The sequence below is a fragment of the Camelus ferus genome, chromosome 12 (assembly GCF_009834535.1).
Source record: "Camelus ferus isolate YT-003-E chromosome 12, BCGSAC_Cfer_1.0, whole genome shotgun sequence".
In the NCBI taxonomy this organism is placed as follows: Eukaryota; Metazoa; Chordata; class Mammalia; order Artiodactyla; family Camelidae; genus Camelus; species Camelus ferus.
Window position 1 is genome coordinate 65,566,334 of NC_045707.1, and position 19,160 is coordinate 65,585,493.

At 39.2% G+C, this 19,160-nt stretch overlaps 1 protein-coding gene across 1 annotated transcript; it reads right to left on the reverse strand.

Moving 5' to 3' along the window:
- Positions 1 to 4,452: 4,452 nt before the first annotated feature.
- On the reverse strand, positions 4,453 to 9,721 carry LYZ (lysozyme). Its single transcript, XM_032493803.1, has 5 exons — positions 9,544 to 9,721; positions 7,998 to 8,162; positions 6,220 to 6,298; positions 4,678 to 4,773; positions 4,453 to 4,561 (listed from the first exon to the last, which is right to left on the reverse strand). Exons 1-4 carry the CDS (start codon positions 9,677 to 9,679, stop codon positions 4,707 to 4,709), a joined length of 447 nt encoding a protein of 148 aa, XP_032349694.1. The 5' UTR covers positions 9,680 to 9,721; the 3' UTR covers positions 4,453 to 4,561; positions 4,678 to 4,706.
- Between the last annotated feature and the right edge of the window lie 9,439 nt (positions 9,722 to 19,160).

Genomic DNA, 19,160 nt, shown 5'->3' on the forward strand with positions numbered 1-19,160 from the left:
AAATGAAATATAACCTTTAAAAATTGTCAATCACTATGTTGTTCTATAATATTGTACATCAATTATACCTCAATAAAGGAAAATAAAAGACGTAGCATTTGGGAGTTGAACGAATGACAGATAAACAGAAAGCTAAGCCAATTTAAGAATCATGAAGTTATTAGCACTAGGGAAAATCTTGTATAACATAAGAAAGCATGACTATGTAAATACCAATTATTGATCATATATATATGTATATGTATATACGTGTGTGTGTGTGTATATATATATTTACATTATAAATATGGATTTTGGAGAAAGGTGCCATGTGTGATGGAGATGGGGGAGGAGGAAATAGAACTTAACAGTGGGAAACAATATCTTAAAATGGAAAAATCAAGGAGCAACATAAGCCTAATACTTAAAGCATGAGAATAAATACAAAATCATTAACATTAAGCTAAAACAGTAGAAAATTGCTGCATGTGAAGGAGGAGAAATTGGGAGGTACATCTGTCAGAACATACCTTGTAAAACTATCTGACTCTGTAAACCTCGAGAATTGATAACATTGTTAAAATTAAAAATGATTTAAAATATAATTCATAAAATATAATTTGTATAATAGATGTGTGTTTAATTGAAAAACATTGTGTCTATGAATGACTTTAGTCACTCCCGATTATAAGTTAATATACATTATAGCAACTTCTAAGAAAATATTTTTAATATGAGTCTGCTGAATAGAAGTGCAAGAAATGTGCTCAGGGCTTAGTTATAATTAGTGCCACATGAAGAGCTCAGTTATCATCTGGAACATCACTCTGCATTTCAAATAATATCCTGGGGTGAAATTAAGGAACATGGAATTGAGTTTCTTTTAAAAATAATCAAATATTGATATTGAATTTGTTTTCTCCCAGAATAAGGGTAGAAATTTGGTTTGGAAACTTAATTGTATTAAAATAACAGGTATAAGTAAGACTTGATATTTGTCAAAAACACTAAGCAAAATCTCCAACATTGCTTTCCCCCTTTGGCCAACTTTCGCCATATTCTCTGGTTATTTCTTCCATCAGACATCACTGTGGGGCTATCCTGGTGCTTCTTGGATATATCCCATCTCTGCATCTGAGCTGTCACTCTTCAAGCCTCTCTCCCCTACCTTGACAAGATCTTCATACGCCTCTAAACATCCTGATAAGAACAAATCTATATTCTTTCCCATTTATTCATACCCAGATGATCCCAGAACCTCAAAGCCTGAGGCTGCACCTGTGTTGGTGCCCTCTGCTGCCCTCACGTGGCAGGTCTATGCTCTACATTCACGTGAGTTGAGACCTGACCCTTGGAATCCCAGAAGCTGTTGTACTGCAATCATGTGGGCTCCGAGAGTAAGAAAAATCTCAGAATGCTCAACGTAGGGGAATATACTAAGTAATCAGAAAGCGATTCAACTGATATCTATTGAGCATGTATCATGTTACAGACACTGTTCTAGGTGTTTGGAATGTGGGTGTAAACAACAGTAAAAAAAATTCTGCCCTCCTTCCTATAAGGAGAGTGGTCCAGCATGGTGTGTCAGAGATGTAAGCACAGTAAGAGGGAGTCCAGATGTGGGGGGAAGAGATGGCCCAATGAGGGGTATCAGAGCCTGAGGGGAGAGCATCTATTCCATGGTGTGGCAGTGTTGGGAGATTGGTTACATACAGGCAAATTGGTCAAATACATGCATGTAATGAGGATACATTTAAAGGATATTAAAGACAGTGGGTACCAGGTTTCTCACTGTCATAGAAAACAGTTAAAACATGGAAAAGGAGAAAATTAGAATGAGCCTAGTGGTGTAGGATTGGAATTGGAGGTATTATGTGAATTCAATTTAAACAGATAGGCATAGAGATACATATCATGTAAATATGCACATCCTGTAGCTTTGTCCATTGATGGGGCCTGGGAACAGTGACACCCTAGTGCCCAGGTCTTGTTTTCGAAATACCCTTCTCCACTATGAGGAATGAGGGCTCTTTGGAACAAAGGCTGATTCCAGGCAGAAACAGGAAGAGAACCAGGGGAACCTTGGAACATTTTGTGCCAGAAAACAAAAACAAGTGCTCAAAAAATGATGGGGATGTGTGAAAATAACAGAGAAGCTATATTGCAGGGACTGTAGTGGCCAAAACAGGGACAGTGTGCATGACAGAATGCATGACAGTGATGGATTATGGCTCATCATAATTTCATAATAGGAAGCCATGGGCCTGCTTGATATAATAATTAAATGCATTAATTGAAAATTTGATGAGGAGCAATCTCAAAGTAACTTACCCTCTCCCAAATACTTCACAGCAGAGGTGATTTGCAGATATCACCTTAATCAAACGATCAAAGTGAACGTCATCACTAATAGAACATTTCAGAACCACGTGCCACCTGAAAAGCCCCAAGGAGAGGAGCACGGCATCACGTGTGTGGTGTTCCTGCCAAGGATGCACAGGCCGATCTAATCAGGAGAGCGTCAGAAAACCCTCAGGTGCTTTTACAACACAGCTGTGTTGCCATCTTCAAAAGGGCTAAAATCATAAAAGTCAAAGAAAAGACTGAAGAAATGATCTAGATGGAAGGATACTGATAAAAACATGACACCCAAGTACACCACATTATTCTGAATTAGATCTTTTTATTAAGAAGGACAAACGGGGAGAGTAGATGACAATGAATGGGATCTGATGATTAGGTGGCAGTAATGGATCAGTGTTAACGTCCTGATCAGAATGATACTTTGAGGTTATGCAGGAATTACACACTGAAGGACTCAGAGCCACTGGGCACCATGTTGGTGATGTACTCTCAAAGTGTTCAGAAAAAATGAAAGTCTCCACTGTACTTGCAAATTTGGGGAAAGATTGAGATTATTTCAATGTCTTTGTTTTTTTTTTGGTTTTTTTTTGTTTGTTTGTTTGTTTTAGCAGGTGGGAAGTAATTAGGTTTATTTACTTAATTACTTATTTCAGTGGAGGAACCCAGTACCTCCTCCACTGAACCCAGGAACAAAATTCTTAATTCAGATTGTCTTCACGTTTAGTCATTTGGCATTCCGTTCCTTTTAAAATTTTACCTTGCACAACAAACAAGTGGTTATCGTTTACTGTTTTTGAAGATGACTGAACAGATGAAGGCGTCACATGCCTACATAGATGGGACTCTGCCTAAGATCCACTGAAGATGAACCCAGGACCTCCTACGTGGAAGCATGCACACTTACCACTTGAGCTTTACCCTCCCTCCCTCAATGTCTTTAAAAAAGTGGGGGGGGAAAGCTCTGTTCTTTTGGAATTTACATTTCAGCAAGAAAAGACAAATAAATACATAAGAAAAACATGTAGTCTAGCAAATGGTTACAAGCATGAGCCCGGGGGGCACACCCACAGTTAGAAATTAAATAGCTGGACAAACTGCCAGCCAAGGACTGAGAAGAAGTCATCGGTGAGGCAGGGTGTAAATGAGAAGCTGAGGGAGAAAGACTTTTCTAGAAGGATGAAGTGGCTCACTTTGTCAGATGCTGCTGAGAGATCAAGCAAGATAAACAGAGAACAGGTGGTCCCTAGAGTTGGCCCCAAGGAGTCATGGGAGGAGTCACGTTGGAGCAGTCTTCAGCTGAGTGAGGAGAGCAGTCAGATTAGGAAGGGTTGAAAAGAGAAAGGGTGTGAGGACATGGATTGGTGAATAGAGTTATCTCGTCCCAGAAGTGTTGCTGTCAAAGGGAGCGGAGAACAATGTGGTACTTGCAGGTTATGTAGAGTCAACAGAGAGTTCTTTGTAAGAGGGAAGGTTACCGGGGCATTTTGCACAATGAGGGGGCTGATCCAGCAAAGAGGGAGAAACTCAGGATGCAGGACACACTCAGCCTCAATTGGAGGAGTGAGGGGGCTGTGGTGGAGGTTGCATGTGGGGACACTGCCACTGGCAGGGGCAGAGGCCCTTCAACCAAGTTATAGCAGGGAAGGAAGAGGGGAGGGGTCCAGGGGAGATGTGGCCTCTCCTATGGTGGCCAGGAGGGGAAGGGCTTGGCCTGAGTTGCTCCTCTTCTCCCAGGGTACCCTGCGGCCGGCCATCTACTGAGATGAAGAGCGGGGAGAAGGTGAGTGGTTGGGCATGTGTGCTGGGACTTTGAAGAGAGGAGAAGTGAAACAGTGCTGGTCACTTTGGAGAGTGGGGACTCAGACAGAGGGCTGCAGAGAAGTGATTCAGGTGGCCGGGGAGACTGGAGGGCCCACGTGAGATCTGTGGTTATGAGTTTCAAGTTAGACATGTCAGCATGCTCAGGGGTTTCTCTCTAGCAGTATCCAGCTCTTTGCGTACAGGTGAGGATTCAGCAAATACTAAAGTGCCAAATCATTTTTCCCAAATATATACATACATATTTTTTTCATCAAAGACACTAAAAGGGTCTAAAAAAGAATGACAAGGTATGACTTGCAAAGCTTTTAATGAGTGTTTGTATTTTTTTAACAGCATGCGTGATTTCACATCTGTGGTTAATTAGCAATTATTTCCATACTTGCAAGCTCATCTGCCTCTGAATTTAGTCATAATGCAGGAAGTTAATGAAATTAAGGAAATCATTATACGCTTGAAAGAATGGTAGTATGACCGGTCACTTAAATTACGACTTCCTTAAGATGAAAAAGATACAAAATGAGCTGAAGAAGGAAACTCCACAGTTACAGATCACAACCCTCAACATACTGCTCCACATCGTGGCCCTCACAGTGGTTTTTCCATGCCACCCTGAAGAGAAAGATGAAACAAACAGGAATAAGGTTAAAACGTAGCTGCATTCACTTAATGTCTTAATCTACCAGAAACTAACACAACATTGTAAATCAACTCTGCTTGAGTGAGGAGAATCTTAAAAAGTCCAGAAATCCACTAAAAGAAATTGAGGAGTAAAAGGGTAAGATTCTGAATCAGTTAAAGTAGATCGTTTCGAGGTAACACACTGTTCAGCGTAAACCCAGAGCTGCAGTCATCAGGTCTTGGCAGCACACTTTGGTCTTTGGCAATGTTCTCTGACTTGTCTCAGAACAGGAGGGCAAACCAGATCTCCCCTTTGATGCTTAAAACACAGCATGCTTGCAACAGGAACTAACAGAGTGTGGTAGGTGCCTTATACTTCAAAAGCACACATACAAAAAACTCAGAAAAAGAGATTTGTGGATACCAGAGGTGAGGGTTGAGGGCAGGATGAGAGGTGGGGAGGAGGGAGAGGGGAACTGGATGAAGGCAGTCAAAAGTTACTACAAATTCCAGCTATAAGATAAATAAATACTGGAGTTGCTATGTACAAACTGATAAATATAACTAACTGCTAGATTTTATATATGAAAATTGTCAAGAGAGAAACTCCTAAGAGCATCACACACAAAAAATTTTATCTTCTGTTCCTTTAATTTTGTATCCATATTTTTGCAGGTGATTAGATTCTTGTCTCCTGGTAGAAAGAATTAGAGATGAGAAGCTAAGAAAGTAAAGTGAGGATTTACTAAGGGACAGATAGTACACTCTCACGGGGACAGCAGGCAGTCTCAGGGAAGTTACTGCCCTGATTTCTCTGGCAGATCGGTTACATAAAGTGTGAAAATGAGTGGGCGGAATATTCACTGTGGGGGAAGGGTTTGGGTTCGTATTCCCTGATTTTCATCCCAACTCCACCTTCCCAAAGGGAGGAGGGATTTTTGTCCTTATTTAGTGTGGCTGGGAAATGTCATGGCGTTGGTGCATGATGGGTACTTAAACCTGCAAGGCTAATTTTATTGAAATGAGGGCATAATGAGCAAAAGGTTACATTTAGACACTGGAGGTTCTTGCCTTTTCCCACCTTTCTTTGTGGACCTCCTGGTTGCTTGCCACAGCTAAATTTGTGACCGCTTATCAGCCCAGAGGTTCCTACTTTTCTTTCTCTGCCCAGGGACCCCTGTTGTTTACATGATGTAGGGTTTCCTGCATTTGGCCCTGGCCCCTGCTTTTCTTGCCAAGTTCTGCCATTTGGCCTGTGTCCCCCCCTTCTCTGCTCACATCTAGCTGTCTGCCTGCTCCAACAGTCTGAGGGGATGGATGTTCACTAAACCTACTGTGATGTATGTAAGTCAAATCATTACGCCTTATACCTTAAACTATCCGGTGCTGTATGTCCATTACATCTCAATAAAACTGGAAGGAAAAAAAAAAACATACCATGCTCTAACGCCTTGAGGGTCCCTGACAACCCTCTTCGCACATTCTACAGCTTTAGTGATGTCATCTTCCAGCAAAACTGAAAAAGAGACAGTGAGGAATGAAAACAACGGTCATAGAAATTTCAGTTTAAATTTAGTTTCAGCCAGTTTTATTCTTTTAAGCTAAAGAGAGAACACAAATTACTTTTCAAGAGTCTATGTATCTGTGAATGTTGAGGGAAAACTTTTTCTTCCCGCATTCCATTTGGCATGAAATAAAGCATTCTGTTTCTCGTTTTCCAAAGTCATTGGAAACTGTGGAATTATTAACTAATATGATGGATGTTTCTTTTTTTTTACTAAACACTCTAAAACAAATGAACAAACAGAAACTGGCCTAGCATATTTTTGCTCAGCAATTCGACTACTGGAAAAATATTCCAAAAGAAATAATAAAAACACACATAAAGAAGTATGCACAAGGTATCTCATTGCAATTAATAAAGGGGAAAATGGAAACAGCCTAAGAGCTTAGCAGTAAGAGCTGAACTGATGAATGACAGAATATTTATGTAGTGGAATTCTAGTCATCTTTAAAAACTAATACAGATTGGTATTTGTTGACTTAAAAATAATTTTATGTGATAAAGAACAAATCGTAGAGCAGTATATAGAATGCAAGTATCATTTTTGTTAAAACACACATTGCCTGCACATTTGTATGTGCATGACATCGCTTTACCTTCATAGACAAGTCTGATACATGTCCTGAAAGAATTTGTGTATACCAAGTTACCAGTGGTCACAAATCGCTGGGTAGTAAGAATTTTCACTCAATGACCATAAATTATTACATAATACAAAATATTTTAAAAAATAAATTAACTGAATACAAAAGAATATTCTAAGATCTTAATCTTCTCTATTAGAAATTTTAACATTTAAAAATCTAACAATATAAAGTTTGCAGTATTTCCCCAATACTTTATGCAAAAGAGATTCCACATGTTATCTCTATTTTAAAATAAATTCTATAGAATATTTGCTTCACCCCGATTAATCAAATTAGCTTGTTAGAATGACTATGATTATATAGGAACTGTAGATTTTGAACGTGTAACCTAAAGATTTTAGTAATTAAATGTCATAATGTTTCTAATTCACTTTAAAATCACTCAACAAAAAGTATATATATATACACACACACACACACATAACAGAAGTAAATAGGACAAAATGTTAAAAACTGTTAAAGTACATGACGAATATATTTCTGTGTATTATACTAATTTCTCTATTTTCTATATGTTTAGAACATTTCATGATAAAAAGTAAAAACAATGTTTACAAAAGGACCACACATATTCCTCCTTCTTGATTAGTTAACTACTAATCCTTTCATTTTCTAATAAAGGACCATAGATTAAAACAAAACAAAACAAAACAAAAACAAAAAAACAAAAAAAACGAACCGCCAAATTATCCCTAAAGCTCCTCAGAGTAAGTCAGAGGAGTGCATAGTTCTGCACAGAGAGTCAGACAGTCCAGCCACAGTAAATTGATGGATCCCTCCAGAAACTTCTCTGTATTAGAGAACAGCAACCTTTCATGATAGGAGCGCTTTACGTTCTTACTTCAGGAATCAGGAGGAGGGTAATAAAGAGTTTCTGGAAGTTGAGATGGAGGTTTCCTAGGTCCCTGATGACCCCATCAAGGCTTTATCATTTGTTCTGAATCTCTGTTCTTGTAAACATGACAGGACACCCCTGGGCCGCACTCAGTGTCATCTTGTCTTACCGTCGCAGTTGATGCCACAGCCGTTCACTGCATCTGGAGTTTTGCCGTTGTTACACCAGTAGCGGCTGTTGATCTGAAATATCCCATAATCGGTGCTTTCGCTGGAGGGGTTGTAGTTTGTAGCATCCGTATTATAATCACTTTCCCATTTGGTCAAACACATCCCTGAAAAGAACTTATTTTCAGTAGTAAATAGGAACACCACGTGACTTACGTGGCAAAGCACGTTCTATTAGGCAAATTCAGTTTTACTAATGACTGACGCCTTTGTACTTATAAAGATAACTTTTACGTGTAAAGCATTTTAACACCTTAGTGCTAAAGGGCCCTTAAGAGAATTCTTTTGCTATCAAATCATTTTGTAATACTAATGAAATAAGATAACATACTTTAGAAAATATGAAACTAGCTGTTTTTTCTATTATGCTTCCCCTGCTCCCATCCCTCAGGTAAGATTCCGCCTAGAAGAGAAAAATCAACAGAGTTCTAGCATGGATTTGTGCTTAGCAGTAGATACACATCGCTGATGGAAAACTGCTTTTTAGTAGGAAAAGTAAGGAATTTCTGGGAGAAAGAATTTTCTTACGATATCTAAAGGTGAATTTGGATGTCAAATTAGACCCCAGACAAGAGCTGTAAAATGCAGAAGACTATTCCATCCACCCATCCATGCATCCAACCACACATTTACTCAATCGCTCAGAAATACTTATTGAGGGGAAATGTCTGAATTCAACCTGAAAAATACAGTAACTACATCGACAAAATTGGACGTAAAATTAAGGGTAACTTTTACTTCGGGCACAGCTTGAATTCTGTGGAAGAAAATGAAAACTACTTCATCAACTAGAGTGAGTAAGAATAATGAAACGTCCTTTCCTGCTGCATTTCAGGGATCCTCATACAAACACTGACTGAGGGGAAGTTGGGTCCTACCAGCCCCTGTGTTAGTTCAGCGGGGAGGGTAGAGCTCGGTGGTAGAGCGCGTCCTTAGCACGCACGAGGTTGTGGGTTCAGTCATCAGTACCTCCATTAAAAATAAATAAGCCTAATTACCCCGCCCCAAAAAAGAGTTCCACAGAATTTTTAAAATTTGCTGTTAAAACCCCAACATCATGATTAGAAAGGAGAAAAATACTGCATTACTCTAGGCTTGCAGAACCCAAGTTCCAAACTAGACGTGGCTGGAGTCAAATGCCAAGGGCCTGACAGAGGCATCCCAGGTGCCCAAAAGTACCTTTCAGCCAGCCTTACATGGGCCGCTGAGGGAACCGAATCCCGCAAATTTAGTGGCACTGGAAGCATGGGTCCCGGCCTACTTAGAGCGGTATAGAGTTTTGCCCTCCCATACCCTCAAACCTTCACTTGTTACATCTGATTCTAAAGGAACAAGTTGACATTTTTAAACATTGTTAAGTGTACAAACCTTCCAAGAGAGTTTTTAAAAAGTCCATTCGCTCAAAGTCCCTTTCTCATTATTCATCCTGCATTACTATCCGTTCCGCCCGCAGCAGCTATTTGGAAGGATGAACAAGAGATGACTTACAGTTGGCCAGGCTGACTCCCCTGTAGCCATCCATTCCGAGTTCCTTCAGCTTTCGGGCCAGCGCGCATCTCTCCCAGACCTTGCCCTGCACAGCGACGGCGAGGAGGACGAGCCCCAGCACAAGGAGAGCCTTCATGGTGACTGAGGTGCCCGGACTGCAGTCTGCCCGGGGCAGAGCCGGCCCCAGTATTTAACTCCTTTGGACTTCCCTTACTCCTGGGGGTTCGGGAGCTCCACCCCTTGAGATACGGGGGAAAACAGGAGCTGTTTATTGGCCCACTGCCTTAACACGTTTTCTTTCTTATGTTTGAAGAGGGATATTCTCACATCCTAAGACTTTACCTGCCAGAAAATAATGAAATGAGCTTGTTTAAAGTTATTGCTCAGGAACAATCTGGATTAGCACTGCTGCCAAAAGAGAAACTTCCTCCTGTTTTGTAATGAATTTGAGCAACTATAAATTAAAAAAAATGGAACGAACATTTTACGCAACTGAAAACGAGTTCCAATCTTTGATTAACACTCATTCTCATTAAATTGTTTTATGTGCCTTCGCTCTGGGGTCTTCATCTTTTTCAATTAAACTTTCCTTAAATACACTTTAAACAAAAGAACATGACACCCTGCCTGTTGTTTCAATACGGACATAGCGCAGCAGCACGCTGCTCAGCCAGATTCCTATACTAACTTCTTTGTTTACTATTGTAGAGTTTTAATTTCTAAATTAATGTTTTACTGTTGTAAATATGGCTCATGGGAACAGCAATCCTAACAACTCCTTGTTGACAAAGCCTTACTTCACCTTTCTGTGTTAGAACATAAGGGGGTCCTTATAAGGCAAGGAAACTTGTAATAAAACCTACAGATGAATAGCACCAAATGCCACCAAAAAATACACCCCTTCAGCATAAGGATTATTTTGAACTGAAGGCAATTGAAAAGAAGCAGATCCAAGAAAATTTCTCTGTCTACCCGCTATTTGCCCGAATGCAGAACATAGATTTGTACAAATGTCAAACACCTACAAGCCTAGACGTGTATCGGCCCCAAGATAGCCCTGCAGGACACGACCTAACAGCCTGGACTGACTAGCTAGTATCTTCCACTGGTTTCTTACAGATTTATCTGCCTACAATTTGCCCCCCTTTGAAGCTTAAGACCCTTCTTCTGTCACGTCACTCTTGTAAAAATATGTTGTTCTTTGGTTAAAATACTATGTAGGTCTGAGCTCCAGCCATCTCTTTGAGTTACTCATCCTTGCATTTCTCCCAAGTATATATGAGACACGCATGTTAATACACTTGTTTATTTTTCTCTTCTGTTATAGAGCCCACCAAAAACCTAAAAGGGTAAGAGGAACAGTTATTTTTCCCTCCTGTACAGTTCCTGGTGGTGAGGATGGGACAGTAAAGGCTGGAACAATCCACTCTCCTGCGAGACCACAGCTGAGATATGGGGCAACTGAGAGCAGACCCGCAGAAGGTGAGAGTTCTGAAGCACATCAGTCTCCCAGATCTCTGTTTGCAGTGCATGGTCAAGAGGAGGATAAACATTTCTCCTTGTCTCCTCTTCTCCAAATTCACAATGGCAGGAGGAAACATTTGTACAAATAGCTCTCGAATCCTGACTTTGGTGAATTTGGTTTTGGTAATCCATGCCTATGGGTGTTGATTCTTACCCTCCCAGAAAGAGTCATATTTTCCTTTGTCTCTTTTGTGTCATTTGTCATAAGGATGAGAAATCATAAGATGAGAATCCGCATTTGTCTTGTGTTATGTCCTGAGCCAGCTAGCAGCCTGAGACATGAAGTGACAGGCAACTTTGTCCAAGCATGGCAGCTCTCAGGGAAGTGTGTCTTAATAAAGGGTCACCGACCATAAGGGGCCTGTGTCATCTCTTTGCCTTCTTGCCTTGCTTGTGCTGGGAAAATTCTCATCCCAGTATCACCCTCCTGGTAACACAGATTAGCGGGTCCATGATTTACGGTGTCTCACTTGTGGGAGGTAGAGGTTTCTTTGCCACCTGTGCCAATGAACGTCTTTGCTTTTTAAGCTATCTTCAGACTGGCTCTGCATTGAGAGGGCTCACAAGGACACTTCTTGTGGACATGGTTAAGCCATAAACAGCTTATTGTTTTGGGTTTGTTTTGTGTGTGTGTATGTGTGTGTGTGTGTGTGTGTGTGTGGCTGGAGGTTATTCGGTTTATTTATTTTTAATGGAGGTACTGGGGATTGAACCCAGGACCTTGTGCATGCTAAGCACATGCTCTACCACTGAGCTTTACCCTCCTCCCTGGCTTATTGGTTTTAAGCATAAAAAAGACCTACTTGTTTGGAGTCACCAGTAAGAGAGCTCTCGTCTTAAACAAATGCCTTATTGGTACCTATGGGAAGACTAGGTTGAAAAAAAAGAAAGAGAGAGAGAAGAGAGAGAAATTGATACAGAAGAACATCTTGTGAGAAAAGAGAAAAAAACAAAACAAAACACTTCTTTAAGAAGATTAGGAGGTGATGAGACTTAGAAAAAAGGTCAGGAACCGCAGATGGCACTGAAGCAGATGTAAAACTTAGCTAAATATTGATAACCAGGAAATAGATTTGACAAAGACTCAGAAGATACACAGAAAATTTTGATTTGTTGTCCCTTACTCTGTAACCACACCCCACTGGTTCCAGACCTTCCCACACATTGGGCCTGTTCTACCAAAAAAAATTTCTTGGACTACCCTTCTCTTACAGGAAAGAAAAACTTTATAGTAATTACACTAGACATCTAAGACTAGGCAAATATCCCCTGAGTTCATTCTTAAGTAAAACCTACAGTTCTCCCTCAGTCCGTTGGAACTATTAATCATAATTTATCTTTGAAATGTAAGCATCCAAAGAGAGAATTGTTGGCAAAAGCAACCATGGAACAGGGGAAAAAAAAAAAAAAAGAAAAAGAAAAGAGAGATTTTAAAAAAGTAAACTGCTATTTATTCTGTAAGCTCTCTTTTCCCCAGTTTTGTCTAGAGCCTTCGTATATTTCTATTAAAGACAAATAAAAATCTTAAAAACTCTTCTCCCTGGATATGGTAAAAGGCTTCAGCTATCTGAGTGGGTAACCTTAACTTGTTCCATCTGCCAGAAACACCATTTAGATCCAACTCTTATTTTATAAGCTACTGAGTTTTGTACTGTTGTACCTGACATGTGGCTAAAATGTTTAAATGAAAGCTATAAAATCTGTTTGCATCTGTCTGTACGTCTATGTGTATATGTTATGTATATGTGATATATTTCTCACTCTGGATGGTATTCTTAATAACTAACTTGTAAAAAAGCTTAATTTAATTGGCTTAAAGGAAATGTAAGCACATATCAGTTAAGACTAGTCAAATAAATTCATGTTATCTCTACGAGGTGTTTGACATTATGTAATTGTAAATTCAACCTAAGACCAAAGTGTACAATAAAAATGATTTGCTCAATGTATGTCAACACGGCAGGAAAACAAAACCCACGCTTAACTTTTTAGATTCTTTGTTTCTGTGATTTGTGCTTCTTGCCTGGTTTGTCAACGAGAAAAATAACTTAAAATGATGGTTAATTTTTTAAATCTCATGAAATCCTCATGGCAATTCCAGAGCAATTGTCAAGAACCCATGAATTAAATGGATGAAAGTGGGAGAAAACTTTGTGAATGAATTTTGCAGCCATGATCATGTTTCATAAAATAAGGCTGCCTAAAGAGAGTTCCCAAATCCTTTTTGTAACCTTAACCTTAAATGATGGCTTTTCATAAATATTGATATCATTTCTAAATCAGAGAAAATACTGAAACACTAATTGTTAAACATAGGTTTAAGTTTACCTACTTTTGGCTTCTTATTATAGAGACTAAAGACATTTAGGTCCATTAATAACATGTTCTTTTTGCCACTTTAAAAAACTGTAGTATAAAAAGGCATATATGTCTCTAGACATTACAAAATGATATATTCCTCAATTTGCTAATTTATTACACAGTACCAATATGTGGCGGACAGTTCACAACTGCTTACTCCCAACTTTTTTGGAAATTTGTGTTACTAAAGGTTAAGCATTCTAAACAATATATGTAATGGAAACTACTAGAAATAATAAGGGTAAAGGAAAAAACTGTGTGCAAAGTATCCAAGGGAAGTGAGATATATTTTGTAGGTAAAGGCATGAGGTATCAGGATGAAGTTTTGTTAAAGGAAAGTAGAATCATTTTGTCCTAAGTTAGAGGTTATTTGGAGGTTATGTTAGACCAGGTAAAAAGAAAATAAAGGGCCAAACCTACATGAATATAGCAAGTTAGGAAAAGAGAGAAAATGAGTGAGAGAAAGAAAGAGAGAGGAGGGATTCCTGTCTTGTGTGGTCAAGCGAATGAAAATGGAATGAATTTATGACATGGGTTTTTAAATGAGCTTTAACAGTAATACTGTGCCGATGCTAAACGAGAATTTAATTTTTTCTCTTGGTTAAAAGAACAAAATTGTCCCTGGATTATTGTGAAAGATTTTCATTTACCTGTTAAGTAATTTGCCTGGGAAACAAGATTCTGGGTCTTATCAACATCATTAATTACACATGCTTTATGGTATTCATCAGGTATTGATTACTTTAAAAACCCACGTCTTCTCAAAACCTAAAGAGATAAGTATTTTTTTCCAGGTGCGTTACTTCCTGTATTTGCCTTTTATATCTTCTATTGTCACTTTGGTTAAATACATAACTAAGTATTGTTTCATAACAGTTTGTGATCCTATTTAATCAGTGTTCAAACCTTTTGACATTTTCCACTCAGCTTCTTGGTGCCTATCTCTTAATTATACATAGTCAGCAACAGTTGCCAGATACTTGATGAAAGCCGCTATTGTGGAAGACAGATCAAAATAAACACTTCGAGAAGAGGAACTCAAAGGAAACAGAGGCAAGAAAAGAAGAAAGAAGAAAGAAGGAAATATAATTATAATGAATATCTCAGAGAAGTAAGAGAAAATATCACATCCATGGAACATGCAAGAATGCTGTATAATAAACAATCAGAGAAGAAAAGAGGAGCCCTTGTGATGTAAAAATATTACCTCATTCATAAAACATTTAATAGAAAAGTGAAGAGAAAAATTAGAGAAATATTCCCAGAAATAGAATAAAAAGACAGAGATTAAAAACAGGAGAGAAAATATGAAAAAAAATAAACTGGAGAATAAATAGATCAAACATCCAATTAATAAGAATTCTTAAAAAAAAATACACAAAAAAAGGAAATATAAAATAAATTCACAAAACTGAGGGACACAGGTTTCCAGACAGAAATGACCACCAAGGACCCAGCACAATGCTATAGAATAAAATCCATATCATGCACACTATCTGTGAAATTTTAGAATTTCAGGGATAAAGAGAATTTTAAAATTTAAGGCCAACAGTGTTAAACCTAGATTCTTATATACAATCTGTCAAGTGTGAGAAGAAAAAAACAAAGACATTCTCAGGGACCAAAAAAACTTCCTTCTGCACCGTTTCTCACGAAGCCTCTGAAGGACACTTTCCATTTAAAACAGAGCCAATAAGACAGAAGATGTGGGTTCCAGGAAACACGGCTCTAGCACAGGAGAGAGGAGAAGGAATCACACACGTGTAGGGAGGAGTGAAGCCTGACACTGACACCTGTGCTACAGGCTAATCGAAGCCAATCCGTCTTGTAGCAGGAGGGGATGGGCTCCATGTGGACGCTGGGGAAATCCAAACTTAAAGATGGCCTGGAGTGTCTGCACCTATTGAAGGGAGCTTGGCTGAGACTTCTGGTAATGAATTAAAACATAAATAAGTATATGGAAAACTAAGCAAACAGAAAACTAAGGCAATTATTAATTCTGAGAAAACCAAAAGCCTTGAGTGGAAATACAACCAAATTGTACCATCATATTAGACTCATCTGGGAGTGTTTGTGCCTGCGTGTAAAGGGGAAAAACAGGGCAGCGGGAGGTGAGAGAGAGCTAAACCTGCATTTTCCTGGGTAGAAATAAACAGAAAATACCCATGGTTGAAAACCAAGAAGTAATAGAATAATGCTGTTCCTGAGCCATACGGCAGTAACACTAGAGTGTAGTTAAAGAAGCTAAAAATAGCTAAAGAAGTTAAAAAGGTGTTACCTCTGGTGTCGGGAATTAGATAAGAAAGATTAGGGCTATTTTTCATCCTTAAATTTATAACATTTTGTATGACTTTTAAACTATACACATGTATTTTGTGATTTTAAAAGTTTAAAAATATATTATGTAAGAAAAAAAACTAAAAAACATACACTGAAATGTTTACAGTGGTTATTCATGAATACTTTTCAGAAGTTTTATTTACTCTGCATTTTTTGGCATTTTCCAAATTTTCTTCTCTCAGCATATATAAATAATCACTTCTGCAATTAGCAAAATAATAAATAATTATGCACACACAGAGGAATGTGCATAATTAGTGAAAAAACAGGGTGATTATTGGAAGTCCTCAACATTCCTCTGTATGAATCAACTCAGCCGTATAAGTAGGAATATTCTGTCATTTAACTTGATCTTTCCCCTATGTAGAAATACTGTACCCCATCAGTGGTTTCTCAGATTTCAGTGGAATAAAGTTAAATATTAATTTTCCCTGAGCTTCAGGAGCAGCATTAAAATGAACTTATTTACAAAACAGAAACAGATTCACAGACACAGAAAACAAACTTACTGGTCACCAGGGGTAAACGTGTGGAGGGGTAAATTGGGAGTTTGAGATTTGTAGACACTCACGACTATACATAAAATACATACACCACAAGGTCCTACTGCAGAGCACAGGGAACTATATTCAATATACTGTAAGGGCCTGTAATGAAAAAGAATATGAAAAGGAACATGTACATGTATAACTGAACCACTGGGCTGTACACCAGAAATCAACATAGCATAGTAATCTGACTGGACTTCAATTGAAAAGAAAAGAATACAAGCAGCACTGAGAAACAATCCATATGCTGGATGTGTAAACGACGGATGGTTGTGGAAAGCTTGCGACACCTTTGTGAATTCTTTCTGAGTACCATTCTTTCTGTCATCTTTAAACTTCCAGGGTCAATGCAGTTAGAGCTTAAGCTGCATCTCATTTCCCCTTTTCACAGTATGAACAAATACTTCTCTTCCCATTTTGGTCAAGCCCCAACACAACCATTGGGCATTCAACACTGAGAAATTACATGAAGTGTAACTGATTTCTCAAACATGTGATGAAACATAATCTTGTTTGCAAAGAGACAGAAGTGTTCCCTTTTTAGTGACCGCTTTCCAGAAGAGTATTCTGATTTCATTTCTCTATTAAGTGTGACTTTGGTTTAAGGTACAGTATGGTCTTTTTATTTGTGCCAATGCAACTGTGTATTTGTTAAATTTCCTTCACTGGGCTAGAAAACAGTGATTTCAATGTATATATGAGTTCTGGTAACAGCACAAAATGTTGGGTGAGGAGAGAAGAAACTGTTGCAAAGAGAGGAGTAAGGTCATGTACTTGGGTTGTATTTTTTGCCCTCTCGACACACAATTTATTGCTGCCCTTAGCAAGTAAATGAGATAATACACTCACCCTCTTACTCAGAACAATTTCAGCGCACAGTGACCTGCAGGTGCTGCCGCTCTCCCTGTGGCATCACTCCAGGCTGTTGCAGATGTCGCCACACGTCCTCTCCCCAGCAGCCCCCCACCTCCCGTCGCTGTGACAGCTCTGTGAGCTGGCTGCTCGCTGGCATGGGAATGGTCTATTTCCAACTCAGTCAAATAGGAGCTGAACTCACACACACGGCACCATTGACACCTGGATCTCACAATGTCCCAACCCAGAGACAGTGAGGGCTGGTGTCAGTGTCTACACATTCATCTTAGAAAATAGTTTCCTTGACGGCTGATTCAAAATGATTTTCAGGTGAAGAGTAACTTAGCATGCTAGAAATGTTATACAGACATTGAATGGTAAGTGCTAACCTTCTAAGAAATGAATGGATATATTAGCACCTAGGAAGTTAAGATAATTTTAAGTTTGCTAAGAAGTATACTATCTTCTAAAATAGAAAAATTTACACACACACATATACATACACATATGACTACTAATTTTTGTGAAAAACAATGAGAATAAAAGAAACCTGAATACAGAAACACTGCACTGAAAATATCTTCCTTGTGTAAGAAATTCTGCAAGTCAAATATCCTCCATGTACTCTGGTGAATGAAATCTGCTTTAGACCTGAATTTCGTGGTGGAACTACTGACATGGTCTTACCTCCGGCTTGTCTCCCCTCCAGCCCACCCTGCATCCAGAGCACGCCAACCTTGAACGCAGAGGACTCGTGGTTTGTAACACACAGATGCCGATCGCATGGCATGTACGACTTCATTGTCTGTCCTGTGCTGAGCTGTCACATTGTCCTCATATTCACCCTGATGAGCTCTTTGAAGGCTTATGGTCCTTTAAGGCTTCCCCTCTGCCTTCTCAGAAAGAAACACATTCATGTGTACAACGTAGACATTCAATAAAGTTGGTAATTCACCATGTAAAAAGTGCATTCTATATCGCTAATTATCAGAGAAGTGCAAATCCAAACTACAATGAGGCATGACCTCACACCAGTCAGAACGGCCATCATTACAAAGTCCACAAATGACAAAGGCCGGAGAGGGTGTGCAGAAAAGGGAACCCGCTACACTGTTGGTGGGAGTGTAGTGTAATGGTCAAGGAATTCTACACGAATGGCTGTATTGTGGAAGGAGGTCCCTGTCACATTTAGTTATAAACATTAGGAATTTGTTCATTAATTAATCCAATAAATAATAATAGCTGATTGAATATTTTCTATGTAAGATGCACTGTATTGAGGCTGAGGATACCAAGGTGAAAGGGCATGACTGTTTCCCTTTATAGGACGTTCAAAGCGACAATTACAATTCAATATAATAGTTGTTTTAATGTTGGTCTGCACAGAGGGCTGATGGGGCATGGAGGGGACCTGAAGTCCGTGGGGGAGAGACAGTGAAAGCTTCCCAGCATGTCAGCCTAAATGAGAACTAGGGGAAGAACAGATTTTGTTTTTGTGGGCAGTTGGGTGGGAGACTTGTGACAGGGGCTTCCCACGTTTGGTTCTCCTTCTGGGCACATGGAGGATTGTAATTCCCTAGTCCCTTGAACCTGGGAGAGAGCTGTGTAGCTAACTTTGGTCAATGAGCTGTGGGCGGACATGATGTGAGTCACTTCTAAACCGAGACATGTAATGCTGGGGCAAAATCTTCCAGAGATTTTTTTTTTTAAGGGAGATATATGAGAGATCATGGTATGTTCTGGAAATTCCCTTTCAAGTGGGGAGTAAGTGAAGAGTTTGGCAAGTGGGGGAAAGAATTTTTAAGCTATTCAAAGGGAATTCCATTTTAAATTGTAAAAACTGGCTGGGGAGGGAGAAGGAAACGAGGACTTAATGCCAAGACGTAAGAGGGGTGGTGATCTTCCAGCTCTCTTGACTGTGCTCCACTTTGCAGGGGGGAGAAATGACCCCAGAACTTACCTCATCCTACCATTGCTGCTTTCCCGAGA

What these genes read in the sequence shown, in the direction of transcription:
- LYZ (XM_032493803.1), bottom strand. Translation starts at nt 9,679, where the DNA reads ATGAAGGCTCTCCTTGTGCTGGGGCTCGTCCTCCTCGCCGTCGCTGTG. An exon ending in GGGAGTCAGCCTGGCCAACT is followed by an intron (nt 8,163 to 9,543) that starts GTAAGTCATCTC and finishes AGTTCTTTTCAG; the next exon opens with GGATGTGTTTGACCAAATGG. An exon ending in CCTCAAGGCGTTAGAGCATG is followed by an intron (nt 4,774 to 6,219) that starts GTATGTTTTTTT and finishes CTTTCTCTTCAG; the next exon opens with GGTGGCATGGAAAAACCACT.